The 23575-nt window shown below is 29.2% G+C and overlaps 5 protein-coding genes across 16 annotated transcripts; 2 read left to right on the top strand and 3 right to left on the bottom strand.

Moving 5' to 3' along the window:
- Window positions 1-2: 2 nt before the first annotated feature.
- On the bottom strand, window positions 3-3533 carry Ubc10 (ubiquitin conjugating enzyme 10). 2 transcript variants are annotated; one of them, XM_035883099.2, is made up of 4 exons: window positions 3435-3533; window positions 2985-3077; window positions 2501-2687; window positions 3-2252 (listed from the first exon to the last, which is right to left on the bottom strand). In XM_035883099.2, the coding sequence occupies exons 1-4, from the start codon at window positions 3459-3461 to the stop codon at window positions 2083-2085; spliced, it is 477 nt and encodes a 158-aa protein (XP_035738992.1). In that variant the 5' UTR covers window positions 3462-3533; the 3' UTR covers window positions 3-2082. The 2 variants fall into 2 exon arrangements, with proteins under 2 accessions (XP_035738992.1, XP_035739003.1); XM_035883110.2 differs by lacking the exon at window positions 3435-3533 and adding an exon at window positions 3268-3420.
- A 307-nt stretch (window positions 3534-3840) lies between these two features.
- Nup205 (nuclear pore complex protein Nup205) lies at window positions 3841-11110 on the top strand. 2 transcript variants are annotated; one of them, XM_035882794.2, is made up of 10 exons: window positions 3841-4118; window positions 4369-4532; window positions 4757-5173; window positions 5303-5594; window positions 5700-6422; window positions 6495-9752; window positions 9836-10086; window positions 10190-10429; window positions 10519-10717; window positions 10805-11110. In XM_035882794.2, exons 1-10 carry the CDS (start codon window positions 4109-4111, stop codon window positions 11017-11019), a joined length of 5769 nt encoding a protein of 1922 aa, XP_035738687.2. In that variant the 5' UTR covers window positions 3841-4108; the 3' UTR covers window positions 11020-11110. The 2 variants fall into 2 exon arrangements, with proteins under 2 accessions (XP_035738687.2, XP_035738678.2); XM_035882785.2 differs by lacking the exon at window positions 3841-4118 and adding an exon at window positions 4213-4286.
- Window positions 11111-11291: 181 nt separating this feature from the next.
- LOC118448889 (NF-X1-type zinc finger protein NFXL1) lies at window positions 11292-14557 on the bottom strand. The gene is made up of 5 exons (XM_035882807.2): window positions 14278-14557; window positions 13843-14174; window positions 13661-13773; window positions 11860-13537; window positions 11292-11791 (listed from the first exon to the last, which is right to left on the bottom strand). Exons 2-5 carry the CDS (start codon window positions 14104-14106, stop codon window positions 11327-11329), a joined length of 2520 nt encoding a protein of 839 aa, XP_035738700.2. The 5' UTR covers window positions 14107-14174; window positions 14278-14557; the 3' UTR covers window positions 11292-11326.
- A 154-nt stretch (window positions 14558-14711) lies between these two features.
- On the top strand, window positions 14712-17534 carry Gmppb (GDP-mannose pyrophosphorylase B). 7 transcript variants are annotated; one of them, XM_035883002.2, is made up of 6 exons: window positions 14712-14973; window positions 15591-15745; window positions 15832-16225; window positions 16324-16485; window positions 16566-16797; window positions 16881-17534. In XM_035883002.2, the coding sequence occupies exons 2-6, from the start codon at window positions 15593-15595 to the stop codon at window positions 17047-17049; spliced, it is 1110 nt and encodes a 369-aa protein (XP_035738895.1). In that variant the 5' UTR covers window positions 14712-14973; window positions 15591-15592; the 3' UTR covers window positions 17050-17534. The 7 variants fall into 7 exon arrangements, with proteins under 7 accessions (XP_035738895.1, XP_035738860.1, XP_035738850.1 ...); XM_035882967.2 differs by having other exon boundaries at window positions 14713-14973; window positions 15486-15745; XM_035882957.2 differs by lacking the exon at window positions 14712-14973 and adding an exon at window positions 14989-15158 and having other exon boundaries at window positions 15486-15745.
- Sse (extra spindle pole bodies like 1, separase) lies at window positions 17214-23377 on the bottom strand. 4 transcript variants are annotated; one of them, XM_085658599.1, is made up of 10 exons: window positions 22374-23377; window positions 22143-22236; window positions 19319-19535; window positions 18965-19254; window positions 18737-18873; window positions 18442-18658; window positions 18048-18358; window positions 17808-17975; window positions 17549-17694; window positions 17214-17362 (listed from the first exon to the last, which is right to left on the bottom strand). In XM_085658599.1, the coding sequence occupies exons 2-10, from the start codon at window positions 22167-22169 to the stop codon at window positions 17214-17216; spliced, it is 1662 nt and encodes a 553-aa protein (XP_085514725.1). In that variant the 5' UTR covers window positions 22170-22236; window positions 22374-23377. The 4 variants fall into 4 exon arrangements, with proteins under 4 accessions (XP_085514725.1, XP_085514724.1, XP_035738788.2 ...); XM_085658598.1 differs by having other exon boundaries at window positions 22143-23377; XM_035882895.2 differs by lacking the exons at window positions 22143-22236; window positions 22374-23377 and adding an exon at window positions 20666-20997.
- Window positions 23378-23575: the final 198 nt, after the last annotated feature.

Below are 23575 nucleotides of genomic sequence, written 5' to 3' on the forward strand. Positions count from 1 at the left end.
ATGATTGACATACCTGTAAATTAAAGATTAATCCCTTATAGCCTATTAATAATATTCATATTATTTCATTTGGATTTTAATCGAGACTATATTATTCAATGTCAGAAATGTTCAGTATTTGTAATGATAATAGATCTAATTCTTCCAGTTATTGTAAAAAATACGAAGAAAAAAATGAAAGACCAACGAGTTGTTCATACTGTATAACGCTACATATAGACATATTACAAAATCTTCATATCATTTGTTAAAGTCATAATGAACTATGAATATACGTAATCTAACTTCGTAAATAAATAATTAATCGAGAAAATTCATTTTATTTATTCTTGAAATAATTTCTATGATATAACGCGATCGTATAAATATTTATATTGAAAACAAAAAATCTTACAAAGCACTACACATTTTTATAACTTTATGATCGAATAATAATATTAATCTTTATTAATCTGTTTTTATCAGAAATTCCAGAAATAAATTTAAATAAATCAGAGTTTCTATCGATGAGAACGATATAGTGTCGCTAATGTAAATATACAATTTTATTTTCATATATAGCTTTGATATTACTTATTTTATGGAAAAAAAATGTTTAGTAGCACCTTATTTTTATCTTCAATAGAAAAAGTGTCTGTGTGTATATTGTTATCTCAAACTATAATTCTTATTTAAAAAATACACATTTTACGGAAGTTTAATATTCTTATTATTCTTGTGTATTTATATATTTTCTTCAAGTTCATTACGATTTAAATAATATAAAGAAGTATATATATTTTTTACGTTATGTCATATTGTAATATTAAATACCATCTTGTACATCTACATAGGTTTCTTTGTAAACTCTACTGTAAAAGTAGATTTTTTGGAAAGCATTTATAAATCACAAGAAATATATAGAAATAGTTTGCAATCTTCTTAAATAGAAGTGAATTAAAGTTAAGAAAAATTATCATTATCCATTATTAAGAGAATGTATGAGTTTATAATATTGTCATTTCCATTATGTGCTGGATATAACAGTGCAAAGGTAAAGTTAGAGAAATCATAAAAATTATGGCAATTAATATAAATATGGTTCGTACGTTAATGACGAGTATCTACAATAGACATCAATTTTCTAAAACAATTCTTTAAGACAGTGTTTCTCAAACTTTTTGTTCTATGTATCTTCGGATATGTATATGTAACTGGTGTACCTCTTGTATAGATAGATACAACTATAATATAAAAATGGGAATAAAATAAAACATACATATATACACACATCAAATTTTGTATTCATAAACTACATACAGGGTCTTAGAAGGTTTGATCTATACTTTAGGACTTCAGGAGTGTATCGAAATTTTCTTTTTAGTTTTGTTTGAGCTTTTACGGAGTACCTAAAAAGTTTTTTACTACTTATCCCCAAGGGATACACGTACCACATTTGAGAAACACTGTTCTAGGTAATAGCATTGAATATTTGTGAACAATTATGTTATTTAAATCTGTCTTCTACAAGCTTATAAATGAATAAAGTAGATTATACTATTCAAAATGCTATATATATAATTATGGAAATAAATAGGAACATAAATTACATAAACAATCAATCTTAAGAGTGAGGAAAACGTATTATTTTCCTCTTTTTATAATTCATTTAAGTTTGTTAATATTTAATATTTAATTAAAATATTTTTTTTTAATTGCCATAAATCTTCAATATATAGACCTCATTCCAATACATGCTATAAAAATTCGCAAAATGTAATATATGATGGTTCTGTGTTCAAAATTCTTTGAAATTAGTTTGTGTGCAATTATGATGACAATCTACCCAAACTTAAGAATTAAAATACATTATAAGACTTGTTTACAATATCATACAGTTATTTTATTATAATTTACTTTGCTCTGAAAAGTTCTTTCCACCTTATTAAACATTACAATTTGCATATATTCTTATCCTCGTTATCAACCAATACTGTACACGGGGCATTCTCGATTCCACATATGACAGACCGGCATAAATCGACTCGCAATGAATTAACTGAGGTGGCAGGCATCGTGGTGAGAAAGGCCTACCATTTGGGATTATTCGTTCGAGGAGGATGATTCTCGCCTTTTTTCTGCATGCTTTTTTGTAAAATCTTCTGCATTTTTTAGAAATTTCTTTTTATCTTTAAGAAATTCTTCAGCTAGATCTGCCCTTAATGGATGTTCTGGCTCAGGATCATTTACTAAAGCTATCAGAGCTTGTATAACTGTAAAACATTTACAGAAAGTTGTAAGTACTGTTTCCTTTCAATTCATTTATTTATATATTTCATTTGCTTTATAGTAGAAAAAACATATATATATATATATATATATATATATATATATACTTTAGAATATTTCTAATAATATATATACATATTATCAAAAACATTTGTAAATTTGGTTTCAAAAAATTGATTGATAATAATTTATTCTTCCTTGTGATTATTTCTTCTTTAAACAATAATCTTACCCTGATCTGTTTTCGTTGCTGGTTTCCAATGTTCAGCACTTATAATAGGTAGACATACTTGTCCTTTTTCATCTACATTTGGATGATAGATTTTTGTTTTGAAATTTATTCTAGGTGGTTTAAAAGGATATTCTGCAGGAAAATTGATTTCAATTCGAAATGCTCCTTTATTATAAGGAGCATTGTCCTATAAATATAACATATAATTATTATATGTTTATAAAATATACATATAGAAATAGAAATATAAGTATGAAATTATTTATGTTTCTATTTTTTAATATATATATAAAATAGATTAGACTCTTTTTCAATAATTGGTAATTGTCATGGATAATTTAAAACGATAAATTTATTATAATAACATCATAACAATATACTTCTGAAACAATAATAAAAATCAGTATAAAATGATTTTAAATAAACTTTAATACGTTTGTATGTTTAATTTAGGTTAGGTGCATAAAAAAAAGTATAAACATACCGGCAATATAAGGCCTTGCCAAGTAAGAATATTGGACTCGTCGACTTGAATCGTAAAATTTTTCATTGCGGAGGCTCTCAGATCGCCTAGTTCCTGGAAAGATAAGTGCATATATTATTATCTTATGATATAGATCTTTTTTTTATACGTTTAATATTAAATTTTAGCTTAAGAAAATAACAAGTTATATACTCTATTTCATAGAGGGAGGGGATCGTAAATTATAAAATATAATAATATTAGTGTATATAAAATGGAATAATATAATAACAATGTTATTAACTTTTTGAACGGCGTCGAACAACTCAGGGCTACAAGGGAAGAATATCAAATATATCACATCATTTCCGTAACACTTGTAGAAATTGTGAATTGCTATGAAACGTATCTACTTTTCTTTACAATCAAATATAAAGAATGATGCTTATATCGTTAGGAACTTTAATTTACCTTTTGCAATCTTTTTATAGCTGCCATTTTGAAAATAGAGTCTTCTGAAGGCAGTAAAATTCGTCCAGTTCACCAGTGACCAGTGCTGCCAATTGTTAGAACTTTATTCATTAAACGGAAATTGCAGGTTTACATTGAAAAAGTGTTTGCATTAAATTCGAATATTTTTAATATATTTTTTATTATCCAATCACTGATCGCATTGAATAATCTCATATTTCTTTATCTAGATTTCATATATCGATATTTGCCTTTATTTATATAACAATGAAGCACTATCGTTTTGCGCGCTTAAGTATGACTTCTTTTTTAAGATGATGTATAAATCGAAGGCAAATATTCAAGATTTATCCGCGAAGATTTTTAAGTGAACAAAAAAGAAAAAAGCCTATTATAAATTATTGTAACATTAATAATCATTAATATATAATATTTATATAATATATATATAAAACTATATAACCTTACCAACAGTTCACTTTAAAACCAAATTGAATTAACGTTCAAATTTTTGTTGAAATCATGGCTGCCAGTTAAATGTGCGGCAATTTTCGTTCACGTTATTATACCGGCATTTCAATATCTTTAAAAACGTTAATATTGTGTTAAAATTATATGTGGTGTTATTTAAAATTAAGTTTTAGTTTATAAATTGATTTATATAAATTGCCAAGATGTCAGAAGGTAATTATTTATTTGTGGATTGTGTAAGAAAATATATAAAAAAACATAACCTTTAAATTATATGATACATTTTATTTAATAATAGTTTAATAATAAGACTGTAATGTAATTTAAAAATTTAAAATAATTTTGTTTTTATATCAAATTAGTGTAATATGAGTCACATAAGTAAGTTTATTTGATAATTAAATTATATATATATATAATTTAGATATCCGTATTCAACAATTGATAATAAATTACTTTATAGAAGAAACAAGTACAGAAGATATCTGGACACCATATAAGGAGTTACAAAATCTTGTAGTACGATGCATCACATTAGCACCTAGTATGCATGACCCTCAATACCATGAATTTATAGAAGCATTGAGAAATCATAGACAAAATTTTTTTACACTTTTAAAAAATCCTGTGAGTATCTTTTTATATATTTTTTCATTCATTTTTTATTTATTTAGTATTATTACAATGTACTTATATTTTTTTTAATATTGATTATTATAAAAAATATATATACATAAAAAAGTTTTTCTTCTAAATATAAGACATAATATTTTTTATGTCATTTTACAATGCATCAAAAGAAGTGAACATTTCATGTAAATTACTTAACTGATTTGTTCTTTGTTTATCAGCCAAAAAATATTAATAGTCGCAATGAAATTAAGAAAGGTGTGACAGATGGTATAACATTACCTGGGCTAGGACATCAAGTATTGTCCAAGGAGTTGGTAGATGAAACTTTAATCATATCAGATATGTATGATTTAAATGAATTCATGGCTCTAGATCTTTTATGTACTGCCCAACTTCAAATGCCACACTATCCTGGTCTAACCAGAGGTTTAACTGCTGTACTTTTGTATTATGATGGAAGAAAAGCATTAACTACAACTTTGAAGACCTTAGTGCAAGCCAGAATGGGACATAGCTGGGCTCTTGATGCACCATTAACTCTAACGAAATACATTACTGAATATACTAATAAATTACAAGAAGATGGTTTATTGGATAGGATTATAACTTTATTAGAAGACATGGATACTATACAGGTCAGATAAAAGAATAATATTCTAAATATAGTTACTGTTTATTATCAATTCATTTAAATTATTATAAATTATGATATACATTATAATAGAGTATAATAAAGTATAGTGGAATTTGAATTATGATAACAGGAACAAGATCTTCTACAACAAAATAGAGCATTGGGAGGAGCAAAGCATCATCGTATGGTTATGAAACTTTATAATGATACTAGACAAGATTTAGCAGATATTTTGTATTTATGGTCTGCTCAATCATCTCTACCAAAATCTATTTTCTTTCGTTTATTGTCGTTATTACAAACACGCCAAGTTGAATCTGAAGCTGGAGAAGGTGGTCCTGATAAAGTTACATTGGCTCTCATTATGGCCATACTATATGCTGTAAATCTTAGTCCACTTAATAATCGAGAAAATGGTGAAGGTATTAAAATTAATAATTTTTTAATATTATTAATTTTTTAATTTGTTTTTAATTTGTTTGATATGAATTTTTCTTAAGTACTACTATATTAAAATTTTATTTCAGATATAATTAATTCTATTCCCTTGATCACAGAGAGAGGAGCATTAGATGATATAAAACAAAAAATAATGTCTAATAATATAACTTGGGAAAGTACAGGATTGCGTGGACTTGTACAATTTGCTTTAGCAGTTGCCATAGCAACTTTGAAAACTATCAGTAACACTTATCAACCACAGCATATTACAAATGACGATGAAATTTTAGTGGAAACAGCTTTATCTAATAAGGTGTTCCACTTTATGGCCGAAATTTTATTAAAAAGTACTTGTATACACTATGAGGAATTTTATATGCGTTATTTTCACACTCTTCTCTCTGATTTTATATTATTAATGCCTCTGAAAATTAAGGAATTAAGAAGTCGAGCAGATGAATCAATGCGTTTGGTACAAGCGTATCAACAAGAAGGTGTAGAACCACCAATGAATTTAGACAATCATTTTGAGTTTCTTATGTTGACAGTAGCGGAGTTATACAAAAAAGATCCGTTAAAGTTAAACTTAGCTATGGATTATTGGTGCCAACATTCAGAATCTACGCACGTTTCTGCTTCTGTACATATTGGACGGTTACCTCCTAGACAAGTTGCTTTATTTAAATTTATACGATTAGCTGGAGAAATACTTCCTGCTGGTCTTTTTGTATCCTACCTCAAAATGATCGCATCTCTTGCTTCGTCACCTCCAGCTGCGCGCCAAGCATTTAATTTTCTCAAACCAAATGGTAAGGTATATTTTTTAGTTATTCTTATCCTATACGAAACGATAAAAACAGGTTTTTTTTATATTTCAATAGGATCTTCTACTTCAACAACAATTTCTTGGGATCATTTCTTTAATTCTTTAAATCGCTATTATTATAACTTACGACAAGAATTACCACCAAGTCAAGATACAGTATATAGACAAAGAAGTCACCCAAAAGGTATTACACCCCACGAAGTTAAAGGATTAGAAGCTGTACTTAAAGTCGTACAAATAATTGCAAAATATGATGAGATGTCGAGAGTAGCAATATGCGATCATCCAAATTGGAAAGTACTTCAGTCTCTAATAGGGTTGGTAAGCTGTGCAATGCCAATTCCATTAAAAGGCGTTTTAGTAAGAACTCTTGCTGCATTAGCAAGATCACCAGAGAGTTCTTCTACAGTTTGGCAAAGTTTAGAAGCAGCACAAATTCTTTCTACTATACCAACAACTAGTAGCTATCAACCACGAGGAGTACAAACAGAATTGGAAGAAATTGAATCAAGGAACGAAGAATATCCTTTGACTCGAGCAATGTTAAAACTCTTAGATATCTTAACGGATTATCCAATTCCACGTCTTTTGGGAGTTGGGCAACGAAATCCAGGCTTCGATTCATATCTACATTTTCTAATTAATATCGTTTTTTTAAGATTTCATACACGCTCGTATAAAAATGCTGCAGAGAAATGGAAAGTTGCGAATGGATGTTTGAAAATATTCTCTAAATTAATCAAACAATACGAGCCATCTTTAGAAGATTTTATGGGATGTAAAGTTGAATTACAAGGTGGTGATTTGACTGTAATTAATTCCGCTCCTGGATACCATTTAATGACGCAATTACATTCTACTAATTCCGAGTTACTTCATGTCATACTCTATATACTGGATGAAGGATATCACCAGTTTGATACATACGATATTTTCCCCGGAAAAAAATATCTTGAATGTAGTACATTATGTTGTTTGGAAATATTGGATCGGACTTTGAAAACACAACATCAATACATGACACAGTTAGCATCAGCAACCAGTATAAATAAAATCGTAACTGGTCTTTCGCGTTTATTGCTAGGAGTAAATATGCGTACTGGGAAGCCTGATCACATGATAAATATTGTTAATTATGTCTCTTATAATTCATGGCTGCCACGACATTCATTTGTCGCTGTTGGCGTTGTTCAAAGTGTTGCCAATGAACCAGGTGCAGATTTAGAATTGTTATCAACATTTACAGCAACTAATTCGTTGGCAACGAATATTAGGCACGGTTTTGTTGAGTGTTTAGATATGGATTATACTCCTGTAGATGAAGATGACATAAACAATGATGAAAGAGCGGATGTGGAAAATTGCAAAGAAAGAATTTTATTATTAATGATGCAGAGTATTACACGACCTGTACCTAATCTTGCTCATTATTTGCTAGGATTTGAGATTACTAAGGATATTCGAAAAACAATTATTCAGCAACCTGGAATTTTAGGCTTTCCACGAACTTGCTTGCATTCTGTTTTGGGTATCTTAGAACAATCCTTGGATAATGGTCGTGATAAAATTACTGAAATGTGTTATTGTTATTTACATACATTAGCGGCGAATAATAAGACATCAGTACCAATTTTAAGATTTTTACGAACTGCAACAAATCAAGATTTTGTGCAAAGACACCTATCAAAATTACCTTTCCAAGGTTCAAATAAAGCAATCGAACTTGGCTGTATGTCGTGGCTATTAAAAATAGTAGCGATAGAACTACGAGTCTCTGGTGGAAGCTTACAAAGTTCGCTTGTACAACGCTTAGTTGGAAGCTTTAGTCAAGAAAAAGACCAAAGTGCACCATCACAGAAACTTCTTATGGATCTTCTACATTATATCGATTTTCAACTATACTTAGAACCTCCTAAGTCATGGGAATTCTTTGATCCTTCGCAAATTGAAATGGTATTTGGTCGTTGTAGTGTTCCCTCGTCTTTAATGGGAGGACCTCGACTTATCGACGTCAGAAAATTACATTCCCTTATTGTAGATGAATTAACGGTTACACAAAATAGTGCAACAGTAACTCAAAGGAAACTTATGCAACAAGAATTGCAATCGATACTTGCTCATGCCTTGAAAAAAAATCAAACCAAGCTTTTATCATACGCTACGGTAAAATTTGTAGAGGGCTGGTGTCAAACAACAGAAATACTATTTTCCGTAGCGTCAAATTTACAACTTCCTGCGGCTCAAAGACAAAGTCTTCTTCTGAACTTATCACATGATTTGTTGCAAAAAATGACATCGTGCGAAGCACTCAGTGAGATAAAAACACTTGTGTCTGGAACAGTTTTGATATTACTTGTCAACTTGCGAAATTATTTTGCGATGCAATCGAACCAAGAATTACTTCCAACATCTCCTTCCAATACGACAATGATGAAAATAATTCTTAGCCATGTACTAGAATGGATTTTAAGCGCAAGTGCATCATCGCAAAAAGTTCTAACTCATCTTTACGCAGCACTTCTAAACTTTCTTTGTGTGATAGGCTTAGAAAAATCAGAAAGTGCATCCGTTATGGATACGACGTATGTTAGTCAACTAGACAGTTCATTCAATCGATCTATGCCAGTTCAAAAACGTTCACATTGTTATGCCACGATACAAGTTATCAATAGCTTTGGTAATCAATTAATGGACGTTTTATGTCATAATTGTTCTGGTGGTCATGATGTATGTAAAATGTTAGCACTTTCTTGTCTAGACAAGATCTTAGAATTGGATTACGATAATTCGTGGATGATTTATTTAGCTAGTCGAGGATATTTGAAGCATATGATAGACAGTCTTTTACAATCTGATAATTTACTAAGACATATGCTTCAACCAGAGCCTGAAACATTAAGACCTTTATATTTGTATGAAGCAAAATTAGCAACATTTTGTAGAATGGCCTCGACAAGATTAGGTGCTGAAAGTCTTCTAAAAACTAAAGTTTTATCCTGTATGTCAAGTATGTGTGTTTTTGATCAACATCCAGATGTTCATATGAATGTTGAAGGAATTGATTCTTCTTTTGTACCCTCAATCGGCCAACGTTATCAACAAATTTTTTTGCCTACTTTATACTTATGTGGTGCTTTGTTGACTACTTTAGGAACTGAAAATCAGTCTTGTGCTATACAAGTTTGTAGCTTTCTCCAAAGTCATCGAGATACAGTAGAAATGATATTAAGGAATGCTTTTTCAAAGGCAAATACTCTATTTTTGAAAGAAATTGCCTGTCTAACTGGTGTCGTATCCAGATCTGCTAATATTGGTAAATAATGTATAGTAATATTTCATTCATGAAAATATTACTATAGCTTCACATTTAATTATACTTGTTAAAATTACTTTTAGATATGTATAAATTAGTGGACGAGGGAGTAATAATATCCGATGTTGGTGATAATATAATAGAGGATGATAATGGAATGAGAGAATTACGTGCTCATCTTTATAGATTACAAAAATTAATGCTTTCGTTACTTCACAAATTTCAATTACAACCAACACCTATACATTTAGATTATCAAAAAACAAATGTAGATCAACAACAAATGTCTTGTATAGAAATAGTTGCGAATGTTCTTTTGTATGCTCGTAATCAGGTTTGTACAAAATTATGAAGCACTTTTTGAACAATTTGCTTATAAGGAACAATTCATATAATAAAAACATTAATGACAATATTAAACAATTTATTTATGACAGATGCAGCATAGTACCATGGACCAGAAAGTAAGGAATGTTCTTTTCGAACCTTATTTAACGCCGAAACCAGGCACTAGAGAAGGAAGAACTAAAGATATATCTGGTGAAGTTCATTTAGGATTGATCGTTGAACAACTTACGTCTACAACTGCATTACTACATAATGAACTGCCACATGTCGATTCTCTGATCAAAAAATCAGCTATGATATCGGACATGACTGCGGCAGAATTAAAAAAAGTACTTAAATTAAAAGTCAATATTATATCGAGAGATAAAAAGATCGTAAAAACGTCAGTTTGTAATAATTGTACATATTATTTTTTTAGTATATGTCTGATGAAGAAGCAGAATTAGACATAGATAAACAACGCATTGTCCTAGAGCAACGATTAAATCAACGACTGAAGGAAAAACGTCAAAGTATAAAATATTGTTGTCTCATAATAGAACACAGTTTATATCTACTTTGGAGTCATTTGGATTTCTACACAATGCAAATAATGTCAGGACATCAGAGAATGCTAGGTATATATGATTCGTTATTTTATAAATCAATTAATGGATATGTAACAATGCAAATTAATGCTATGTGATCTATGTATTTCTTTACAGTATCCACAGGAAACATAATTGATAATATATTGGAAAAAAAGATATCACCAGAAATTTTAACCGAATTAAAACAAGGACTTATATCTGTATTTACTGATAGTTTCATTACTCAATTAATCGATACACATAACGAATATACAACAGTAGATCGTAATTTTATAGAGGCTCTCGTTAGGAGGATCAAAAGATTATTACAATTCATAATTATAACGTAACTCTATTTATAGAATATGTGTATATTATTTCTATTTTAAATACGCATCTCTTTCTATACTGTTTCAACCTTTGTACTTTTTATTAATAATCATATTATTGTATATAAAATGTAATAATAATATTTTTATAATAAAAATACAAACAGTATAGATATGAAAATTTATTAAAATAATATAATCAATTATATATTATATTTAATACAATTTCTAGACATTTTTTATAATTTGACTTTGGATGTAATAATATATAGTATATATACAGTACAGTCATTTATTATTGATAAATTATACATTCATCACAACAAATTCAATCTTTGTTACTAATATCAAAGCTTTTTATATTAAAATAAACTATATTTGCATAAATCACTACAATACTTATGATAGCTATAAAAATCGATATCGAAAGGTATTTGTATATTTTTCTATTTTCCACTTTTGAATTCGACAATTTGTTTTTTAATTTATCTTTTACTTTTCGTCGTGGCTTAAATTTCCTTTGAAATTTTTCTATTTCTTCCTGATTACGTAATTCTTCTTCACGTTGACGTTGTATTTCTTTAATTTTGTTGGCCTCATTTTTTTTATATATAAGTGATTGACAAACACTGTCACATTCAACTACGATTTGCTTTTCTTGTATAACAGAACAAACATATTCCTTTCTAATGCGTTTGCATTTACACCATAGTTTTACTTTCTTGTTACATATATTCTGCTTTTTACATGATCCAGGATGACAAATATCGTTGCACCGATGGCCACATGGATACTGCAAAAGAAATTTGTAATATAGTTAAACTTGTTATTATTTTTATAGAAACTGTTTATTATAATTACATTTTTTGGACATTGATTTCCACACTTTAATAACTCTTCACGTTGCTTTATTGTTGCGGATGTTAGATCTATGCAACGTCTATATAAAGTACTAATGCCACAATGGCAAGAAACACGTACTAATTGTTGGCATAAATCACATGATCCGGGATGACAAGATTTTAAACATTTATGAAAACATCCATTAGGCCGTGCAAATGAGCATGGTCTTTCACATTGCATACATTGTGTATTACCAATGATTCCTTCAGATGATTTTACAGTATGACATATTAATTCACAAGTGTGATTTGTACATTGTAGTAATTGACCACAAGATCTTCCGCAAGAATCAGCTTTAGCAATGTAGCAAGGCAATATACGTGTTTCGTGTCCACCTAAACATTCTATTTCAACAGGAACTTCGCAAGGTGGACACGGTAATGTTTTTAATTCCAATGTATCTTTTTGTTTTTCCCATGGGCCTTTGGGTTGTCCTTGTGTACTATTTGAGTTTATTTTGACCCAAACCTTACTATGGCAAACAGCTAAACAGTTGTGCCCACATTTTTTATGAATTAAATCACATATTTTCTTACATGGTGGGCAAGGTCCTTGATGACATTTGTGAATCTCTCTCTCAGGATGGATACAAATAGAAGGTATTTTGCATGGTTTATTACAAGGAGGTGGTTTAATTTTTTTTTTTGTGCCACAAGGTACTGTTATTTTTTTACTACCACATCTGCACTGAATTATATCGGTACGAACACATGGATAGCAAGGTCCACTATGACAGGCTGCTGGGCATTTATGCTTCTGACAATTAAGAAGATTGTTGCATACTTTTTCACATATATTAGAGGTATTTTTTATTAAACAATCGCAACATTTTTTATTGCATAAATGTCTTCCACAAAGTCTCATTTGCGTACATTTTTTATTACAATGAAATTCTTTTCCACAAGCTATTTCTTTTGTAAAATTCCCACACCTACATGATTTTATGATCATTTCCAAGCATTGGCCACATTGTTCTAAATGACATGTCATGTTGCAATAATGTAAACCACAATTCAATAACTTTCCACAAGTGTTTCCACATTTTGATACTTGCTGTTCCTTACATGAAACTGTGTACTGTTTCTTCCCACAAGGACAAGTTCTAAATTTCTTAGGACAATCTCCACAATCTTTAGTAGAATGACAAATACCTTCACAGGTATGCAATTTGCAAGATAATAGCTTATTACAAGGCTTGTCACAAATCCAAGTAGCTTCATTGCACTTTTTGATTTGTTTGCTACTTTTGCAACGACAATCCATTAGTAGAGTTTCTAAACATGGTGGACAATCTCCAGTGTGACAAATTTCCTTACAAGTATGCTTACATTGATCGTATTTTTTATTGCATATATTATTGCAACTCCAACCATTTGTATTACAACGCAATGGACGAGCAGGTTGCTTTCCACAATAACATTTAATTACCATTGTTTTTGCACAAGGAGGACATGGTCCAGGATGACATAACAATACACATTTATGCCCACATTTAGGTTCTAAAGGTTTTCCACAAGTTTCTCCACAAGAATGTGGAATAAACCATGTTTGATAAGATGGATTTTCAACTTTCTTACAGAAACATTTATATACTTTTGGAATTTGATCTTCTCCATATTCTGTCCTACATTTTGGACTAGAAATATGTATATCATTGTATTAAAATAAAATTAAAAATAAATAAATAAAAAGAAATATTTTTATATATATTAGTGTATATTAGTGATATTATATTAGTATATATCATATGACAGCTTACCAAGTCCAAGTTGGTACAATTCCTTGTTCATGCTTATGAGCTAGAGTATCTCGAATCCAATGTAGGATGCATGTTAAATGCATAAAAGAATAACATTTATTGCAGTTCCATATCTGTTGAAAATATATTAATATACATAAAAATATATATACATATATAAAAGTTATCAGAGAAATACTTACTGGATCTACTTTCTTTACTGTTGAAATACATATTAAACAGATAGCACCACCAGATTGAAAAATATTAATTAAATACGATATAATCTTTTCTGTATTTAATTGTCCACCTTCATAAGCTGATATAACTTCACCCAATGTTCTTTGTATATCTTCTTCACAAATATTGTCGTCATCTTCACTAGAGGAATCAAGAGAAGCATTTGCTTCCAAATGTCTTTTAATAGATATTTTATTTTCTACTTGAGCTTGCTTGAACTTTTCCATCTTTCTTGTTTATTATATTATTTAAGTAATATTTAATGTTAAAGACTGTAAATATTCTTTTTTGATATCTTTGTACATACCAAAAAAGTAAGAACAGTATTATATTAAAATATAGTATATACTACATTCCGTATACTATGTAATATTCTAAATTATTATCAACATTACTACCATTTTGTTTCTTTTTTTTGAAAAATACTAACAGTATTTGTATAAATAAATTTTTTTAACTCATATGATTAACTTTATGTACATCAAGAATTTTTATACTACAAACATTTATATTATATTCTTTATAATAAAAATGAATTTCTCTTAATTTCTCTTATATCTTTTTCACTTTTTATTCAGCAAAATATTATTTTTCAGTTTTCATCGGATATGTCACTATTAATCAGTATACTAAATGTACGAAAAATCAACATAATCTACGTAATATTCAAGTTCAAAAGAAAAGAAAATTTCATGAAGTCAAAACTTGTCAAGATTGGTAAAAACACACATGATTAGGTATACTACATATTACTCGTTAGTCACAATAGAGTCACAACCAATCATGACTGGTATCTAGATAACTAGATGTAAAAAGAAAATAATTAGACTGAAAGTAACTGATTTTTAGATTTAACCATCAGACAAAAGTAACTTATATTAAACCGTAACTATTCTGTCACCATCGGCTTAATAAATATTGTCCATAATATACTTAATTCAGTAAGAAAAAAATTTGGTTATGAAGAGGCAGAAAATATGCGTTGGCTTGGCGACCCATATATATTTATGTCGACAATTAATCGAGTGTCATGTTCAATGTTTCTAACTTTACAAATATTAATGACAATATACATATTTAATGAACAGAAAAAGGTATGAAGAATCTTTTTTTCCTTGTATGATAAGGAAAATGATTCTACGTGCTTATTTCAGTGTATAGATATAAGTACGTGTTTACATACACGAACTACTACTATAATTTGATCTTACGTGGCAATGCTTATCACTGATAAATATTTCCATTTTAATTTCTTCGTGATTTTAAGTGCATAGATCAGGTACGTACATATTGTACGTATTATTTTGTTAATAAAATCATAGAGAGTTCGTGTGTTTATATATTTAAGATATAGTTTATAATATTTGAGACCTAACCAAATTAATATTTTGTATTAACTTTATTGTTGTAGCTGAGAATATTATCTTTGAATAAAGAGAATAAATAAATAATTTATTCGTGTGAATGTTAGTTAAAACTATAAAAATTATTAAGTAGTGCATAAATGACATTTATTAAATTAAGTTGTAGTATACCAATCGGTTTAAAGTTTTTAACATTAAATTATGGCATATAATTTTGTAATAACATCTATTTTCATTTATAGGAAGATTGTTATCAAATCAACCTTACTCAAGTTGATATAATAAGGATAGTAGGAGAATACTGTATAAAGAACAATTGATATTAGTATTTTGTTTTGTATATATAGTAATGCATCAGAAAAAAAGGAAATTAGAAGTTATACGAGCCTTAATACTTGTTGGTGGATATGGAACCAGATTGCGTCCTCTTACTCTTAGTCGGCCTAAACCATTGGTTGAATTTGCCAACAAACCAATGCTTCTACATCAAATAGAAGCTTTAGTAAGTGTATTGTCATTTTTAATAATCTTATTACGGTTATGCTGTTGAAAAATAAAAACTATCAGTATTTATTTCTTTTCCTTTAGGTAGAAATGAATGTAACAGAAGTAATATTAGCAGTATCTTATAGAGCAGAGGATATGGAAAAGGATTTAGAAGAAGAAGTTAAGAAACTAGGAGTTACTTTGATATTTTCTCATGAACCAGAACCTTTGGGTACTGCTGGTCCACTTGCGCTAGCACGTGATATTTTATGTTCTGGAGACGAACCATTTTTTGTTTTAAATTCTGATATTATCTGTGACTTTCCATTTAAGCAGTTATATGAATATCATAAAAACCATGGTAAAGAAGGTACCATAGTTGTTACTAAAGTAGAAGAACCATCAAAATATGGTGTTGTTGTATTTGATAAATGTGGTAAAATAGAACGTTTTGTTGAAAAACCACAAGAATTCATCTCAAATAAAATAAATGCAGGTACAATGCAACATATAGTTATAAAATTATTGATCGTATCATTCAAATTAAAATATTAACTTTACTTTATTACACTAGTAAAATATTCTTTTTAATAGGTATGTATATATTTAATCCAAGCATATTAAAAAGAATAGAGCTAAAACCTATGAGCATAGAAAAAGAAGTTTTTCCATTTATGGCTGAAGATAATGAATTATATGCTATGGAGTTACCAGGTTTTTGGATGGATGTAGGACAACCTAAAGATTTTCTCAAAGGTACATTTGATGTAAGATAACTTTGATTTGATAAGAAAACTCTTAATCTATATATATATATTATATATTTTACTATATAGGTATGTGTATGTATCTTGCTTCATTAAGACAAAAGTCTCCTGAAAAACTACATTCCGGACCTGGTATAGTGGGAAATGTTTTAATAGATCCTACAGCCAAAATTGGCAAAGATTGTAGGATAGGTCCTAATGTTACCATCGGTCCTGGTGTTTCGTTAGCTGATGGTTGTTGTATTAAAAGGTCTACTCTTCTTAAGGCAGCTGTAGTAAAAGAACATGCATGGCTTGATGGGTGAGTATAAAACGTCGGTATAGAATAAAATATATACACATAATTTTTCTTAAGAAATTTATTATTTATCTTTTGTTAAATAGTTGTATCGTTGGTTGGCGTAGTGTCGTCGGACGTTGGGTACGAATGGAAGGTACAACAGTTCTCGGAGAAGACGTAATAGTTCAAGACGAACTTTATATCAATGGTGGTCAAGTATTACCACATAAAAATATTTCGAATTCTGTGCCGGAACCACAAATTATCATGTGAGAAAAGTAGACTTGAAATTGATTTTTTTAGACAATAAGAGATAAAATACATGAAATATCTTCTACTTTGAAAGTTTATATTTTTTTAAGTTTTGCAAATTTTAAAAAATGTCGCAAAAGTGCATATATATATTGACAACAGTATCACCGATATGTGTAACGCATTTATTCGAGCTTTATTGGTAAACCACGTGTAATTATTGAAGCTGCTGTCATGTATAGTGAGCATGCTTCTTTTGATTTTGATATTGCTCTCAACATCTCAGGTTCCGTTGTTACCTTAGCCATTTTTTTTTGAGAATCTTTTACAAATCCTGATAATATAAAATTTCATTATAAGCAATGTAAAATCAATATCATATTTCTAAGTATGTATACTGTACATTTCTTAACAAAATTTATTAGCTAAAGCGCAAATTTAGTTTAATTTATAATCTAATTTTGTAACTGTACTATATGTTTTCTGTAATATAAATATGCAATGAATTTTGTATACTAACTAAAATTGCCTTGGCACCATGCATCAATATCTACATGAGACCATGATCGTTGGGCGGACGATGGAATCCAAGTGCTAATAAAACTTGCTGTCATTTTATCAATGTCGCTATCTGTTACTTCCCATTGCATGCCCAAAACACATGGACTTAAAATATGATGTATGAAAATTAATACCGAAAAATTTTACGATTATATATATGTATGTGCATATGTATCCTTTATATAAATGCTATATAACTGCTATAGATACTAAGTTACCTGCTGGCGATCAAATATTGATTGGTTATACCATAAGGGGGAAAACGTCCACCTACAGGAGTCATTCTGATACTATTGCATCCAAATAGTAACACGATTGCCTTTACCTTGAGTTTTTCTATATGTTCTCCAGGTAAATACTGTATACCACTTCCATGACCATTATACCTTTAAACACAAAGAATTATGGAGCTTTTAAAATTAGTTTTCCGAAAATTAATAAATTAATGCAATTCTTACATTAGAATATCATAATTAACCAATGCATCTTCAAACATGTCTTCTTTTGGCTTTGTATTGTATAAGCTTTTCCAGTTTGTTAACCAATAATTTATAAATAATTCTAAACGTTTTTCCATTTTATATAAATCACCAGAAGGATTAACTATACATGTACCAAGATTATCTTTTGCTTTAATTATTTTACATCCATCCTTTATTGTATTTTCATGCTGTTTAAATAATGCATATGCTACATAGATGGAAGAGAATCGTGTAATAGGATTATTTTTAAGAATTTCTATAGACTCAAATGGTAAAAAGTCCATATGCTAAAAATAAAAGATGCATATATTAAATACATAAAATAACAAACTCCAAAATTCTTATAAATTGTTAAAAGTTATGCATTTACTTCATCTATAATTAAAACCAAAGTTTTTCTCTTTGCATTTCGTAATATCTGTAAGTCTAATAATTTTCCATAAATTGAAAGTATCACATTTTCTGCCAGTTTTTCGTGATTGCAAAGAACATATTTAACAGCTCGTGCTATTTCTTCTCTTGTCAAAAAACATGCACCCAGGCTTATCTTTTTTAATAACCACTTAGTACGGGGGCATATATAGTCACTGCAAAATGTAAATTTGTATCTATTAAAATAATTTAACATTAATTAAATTTTGATTATTAGTATAATGATAACTTACCAAGATGGACAATCTGCTATTAATTTATCAATTATTAATTCCATATCTGTTGCAACATCCATGTTATCAATGAGATCTGCCATAAAAAGTATTCTCCATTCACGTAACCATGTGAATTCTAATTCATGAACTGCTGTCTTAAATAAACTAATATATTTAAAATTTGTGAATTTCCACAAATGATAACTATACCTACTGTATAAAAGTTATCTTTGATACTGCAAATACCTTCATTTTATTATCTTGCTTCAGGCGCATCTTCCAATATAATTCTTTATTTGCATATGTTGCTGTTAGATCTGATTTATTATTACCCAAAATCTCATGAATTTCATTGCATATATCATACATAGTATGTGTCTGTGGTTTTGGTAAAGTTATACAAAGTGGTTCTATAATGCTATTACCAGTTGGAAGTATAGTAATGTGTAGAGCATGCATAGAATGATAAGTATGTTTATTGTACTGTAAATACAAAGAGTCCTCAAATTGTGCTGTGACTTGTACGATATACCACTCTAAGAAAAAACAAATCGGCATAAAATTAAATAATATATCTACTTATAAAAAGATACAACATACCTTTTGGAAGATTTACAAGATTAGATAGTAAAGCTGCCTCAGGTTCTGGATATTGAGCATGAAGTTTTATATATTCAAATTTGAGCCCATATACTTGAGGCGTGCATAGAATTTTTTCACGCATTTTATTTTTCAGAAACCTATATGTAATTTGTTGTCGAAAAAATATTGCATGTGATTCAGAAAGATTATATATAGCCTTGACTTCTTCTCCTGCCTATAAAAAAGAAAATATATAAAAAATGATAGTGCTCAATCTATTGGATCAAATAAATCAAATATCAAATAAATAGAATCTGTGTAACCGTATAACAAAATTCTATACCATAAAATAAAAGTACCTTCAAATTACAACATGCCATCATTTTATTTAAATTACTGTATTCAACACCACCTGCATTAAACGATTTATTTGCAAGTAATTGTTCAATATCATTCTGTATTTCCTTTAAAGATGAATTGCTTGAAATTGTTTTTTTGGATCGTTTTTTTAATTTCATTGATTCAATAGGATGATTTTTGTGGATAATATGCATAATATCATCAATCAAATTATCCATTATTTAAAATTTGATTGCAGATTATTAATTTAACATGAAAATAATTGCTTTAAAAAGCTAGCTTTACAATAATAAAGATAATTTAATAAATTAAAAATAATTAATTATATAAATATAATTTATAATAATAAAAATAAAAATAATTTAATAAACAGTTTAAGTAGCATTTTATATAAGATCCATAGGAATATAAACAAGTAAGATATAACAATTATTACAGAATTAAAGTTTAAATTAAACTGTGCAAGTGACTACACGTAATAACTTTCTGTTATTTATTTACAACACAATTTAAATTTTGATCACGATGGCCAACGTAAATAAAACATAATTTTATACCCAAGAATTATTGGGTATATTTACATTTTCCCCTAAAATTTTCAGTTATAAAATTCAAGATTTTTATGCGGCGATTTCGTCGCGACTGTTACGCCTCTTCCAGCAAGACACATAACTAACACACCTCGGCGTCACTAAACGCACACGCGGGAAACCAACCAAACAAAGTAAAAGGCAACAAAGATCCCGAAAATAAAGGGAACGAAAAAAACCACGAAAACACAAAGAAAGTCATCCATTCTTTCTTCGATTCTTCTAAAGCCATAGCTGATGGAACTCATAGTCTGATTATATTTACTGTATACTGAATATATACTGTATTTTATATATATATACTGAATATATTTACTGTATACTGAACAAAGCTAAATAGACATATCACAATTGTTACTTGATGTGCAAAGTTTCTTTCTACATAGTGGGTTATCAATAATAAACCCATATCTACCTTCGCAATACGCCACCTTGGGTACGATCATCGCGATCGAAATAAATAATATATTAAGGCTGTTTTTTTGTTCAAAAAAGCATATGTGACTTAAGCGACAAGTATGGACAAAATATGAACTACGAAACAAGCAGGGAATACTGTCCTCTATTTACCATGCCTCTATCATATCGGTGTTAAGTTGTGTCAGTTATTCACCCCTCACACGACAATAATTGGTTTTGTATGAGTAGAGTAAGTAGTTTAGTAAACTGTGAACGCACATTTGTCAGTCTCTTATATGTATCTTTCTTTGTTAGTGCATCTCCTAGTGATCCGTGCTAAATACGATTTAATACACATTTGTTTACAATAAATGCATAAAAAATAATAAATATAATTGATATATATAAGAATTAGTATATAAATCTGCGATAAAAATAAGAATTTTTCCAATATTTTCTTAAAAATAATTAGTGAATACTTATATATTATATTATTTGAATACAAATTAAATTCATTTTCACACCATTTATGAAGTAGAACTCTCAGCATTTTTTCTTACGTGATCTATAGGACTAGTCCAATCTATATGACTTCGACTACTACTACTAACAATATGCTACTATTACTATTACTAATAATAATAATATAATATCATATAATAATAATAATAATAAAAATGTACTTAAATATTATTTATATATATTTTATATCATAATAGTAAAGACAAAATTTTGACTGATCATGAGTAAGAAACAGTGTGGAAACAAAAGTATTACGATATAAGGTAGTAAGATAAAGAGAAACAATAGCAGAAGAAAACAAAAGAAACGATTTGTACTTTTCTTCATATGTTTGTATTAGATGGGCGATCATGTGCTGAAATTATTAAGAACACGATTTATTGAGAATCGCGTGTCATATCATCCCGTAAAATGGTATATTTTTCCTTCTTTTGTTATTATAAATTACCATCATCATATGTTATGATGTATACAATGTAAGTATATTCTTCTGTTTCTTCTTATTACTGTTTTTATTAATATATTATTATATTATTATTATAATGATAGTAATAATGTTATAATAATATGAAGTGAACTCTCCTACAGAAGAAACGATAACAAAATAGTGTTGGTAGAAAAATCTCGTAGATAATGTGGAGCTTGTGTTTCGATTTTTATTAAAAATAATATATATAATATATATATATATATATATATATATATATATATATATGTTCACTAATTATTAATTTTGAAAAAATAATCTACAGATGTATATACTTTATATGCATTTGTCATCGTACAAAATTATACTGCTACTGTGTCTTATCTAGCACAAATCACCGCGAAATTCACGTCAGCCATTACTGGAGGAAATATTAGGATGTCCCATACGTTTCTTTCCTTTTTCTAATATGAAATGAATACACAATGTTTACTGTTTAAGATATTATTTATTTTGTTATATAAGAACCCTTTTGCTCTCTTACCTTCTTCCATCTCTCAGGAAGCCTCATTATGCCTTCTTTCCAAAATTGTTGTGTTTTGGACAAGAAATAATCCTGGAGGTGCGCTCTTATTTCACTGATGGATTTAAAGCGCTTATCGCGAAGAGAATTTTTTAAGGACAGAAAGAAATAATAATCAGATGGAGCAAGATCTGAAGAGTATGCAGGATGCGGTAAAACATCCCAATCAAACTGTAAGAGTTTTTCTCTTACCGCTAATGCAATATGTGGTCTCGCGTTGTCATAATGAAAAACAACGCCTCATCGATTCTGGTCGTTTTTTTGCTATGGCAGCTTTCAATTGATCTAGTTGATGACAATATTTCGTAAAATTTATTGTTTCACCTTGAGGAAGGAGCTTATAGAAAATTGCACCTTTCCAATGAACAAAAGAACTTTTTTGGAATGTAGTCCCGACTTTGCGACAGTTGAAGGCCTATTGTCCTTACACTAAGTGTGTTTTCCATGCACATTTTCATGTCAAATTCAAGTTTCGTCTCCAGTGACAAACCTCTTTAGAAACAAATCCTTTTCATGTCACTGGAGAAATAAGTCGCACGTAGATACGATTCATAAAGCTGGTCTCCGTCAGTAAGTGCGGAACCCAAACTTCACAGCGATTAACATATTCCATCTTGTGCACTGTTGTTTTGGGAATCCTAGCGGCATTCACTATTTCGCGCACACTATATCGCCGATTTTCATCAAGTATGGCTTTGATAAGCCATCGTTTTTGGGCGGCCGCTGCGGTCTTCATCTTCCAGATTAAAATTTCCCACATTAAATTTTTTAAACCAATTGTGAACAGTTGTAATAGTTATAGCACCATACATATACGGTACAAATCTCGTCGACAGTATTCTTTACACTATCACCTTTTTTGAAACAATGAAGTATAACATGCCGTAAATGTTGCCTTTTTCTACCCATGTTTATCAATAATTTAGAAATTCAGACACCTTGACATAAACGATCGGACATATTTTCTTATTTTTGCTATAAAATCGTGTGGCCAAAGCTTATTAAAATGACCGAGTGAGTTACCATAATTGCTCCGTGCGAGCATCATGAAATCCATTTCTTTGCGTTTGGAAACGTTAAAAAAATCTGAGCATTATCTATTTACGCACACAACCAACTAGACAATCGCTACTTCATGATATAAAACATAAATCATTCAAGCACGTATATGAAAATCAGTAGTGGGCGTACGAGCTTCATTTCTTTTGCCGTAAATTTCGGCGCCACAGTACTAAACGTTTTCTTTGCGAAAAATGTCGAAAACGGCATTTGCATCATTAGAGAGAACAAAAGTAATTCTCTACCAATTTTGATAAACAAGTTCACATTTTAAAGACAAAGGTTTAATCTACGGTGCTCTTTCGGCTGACTTTTGAAAAAGCTTTTTATTTGTG

Source organism: Vespa mandarinia, chromosome 8 (assembly GCF_050613455.1).
Source record: "Vespa mandarinia isolate Hongniang chromosome 8, ASM5061345v1, whole genome shotgun sequence".
NCBI classification, from domain to species: Eukaryota; Metazoa; Arthropoda; class Insecta; order Hymenoptera; family Vespidae; genus Vespa; species Vespa mandarinia.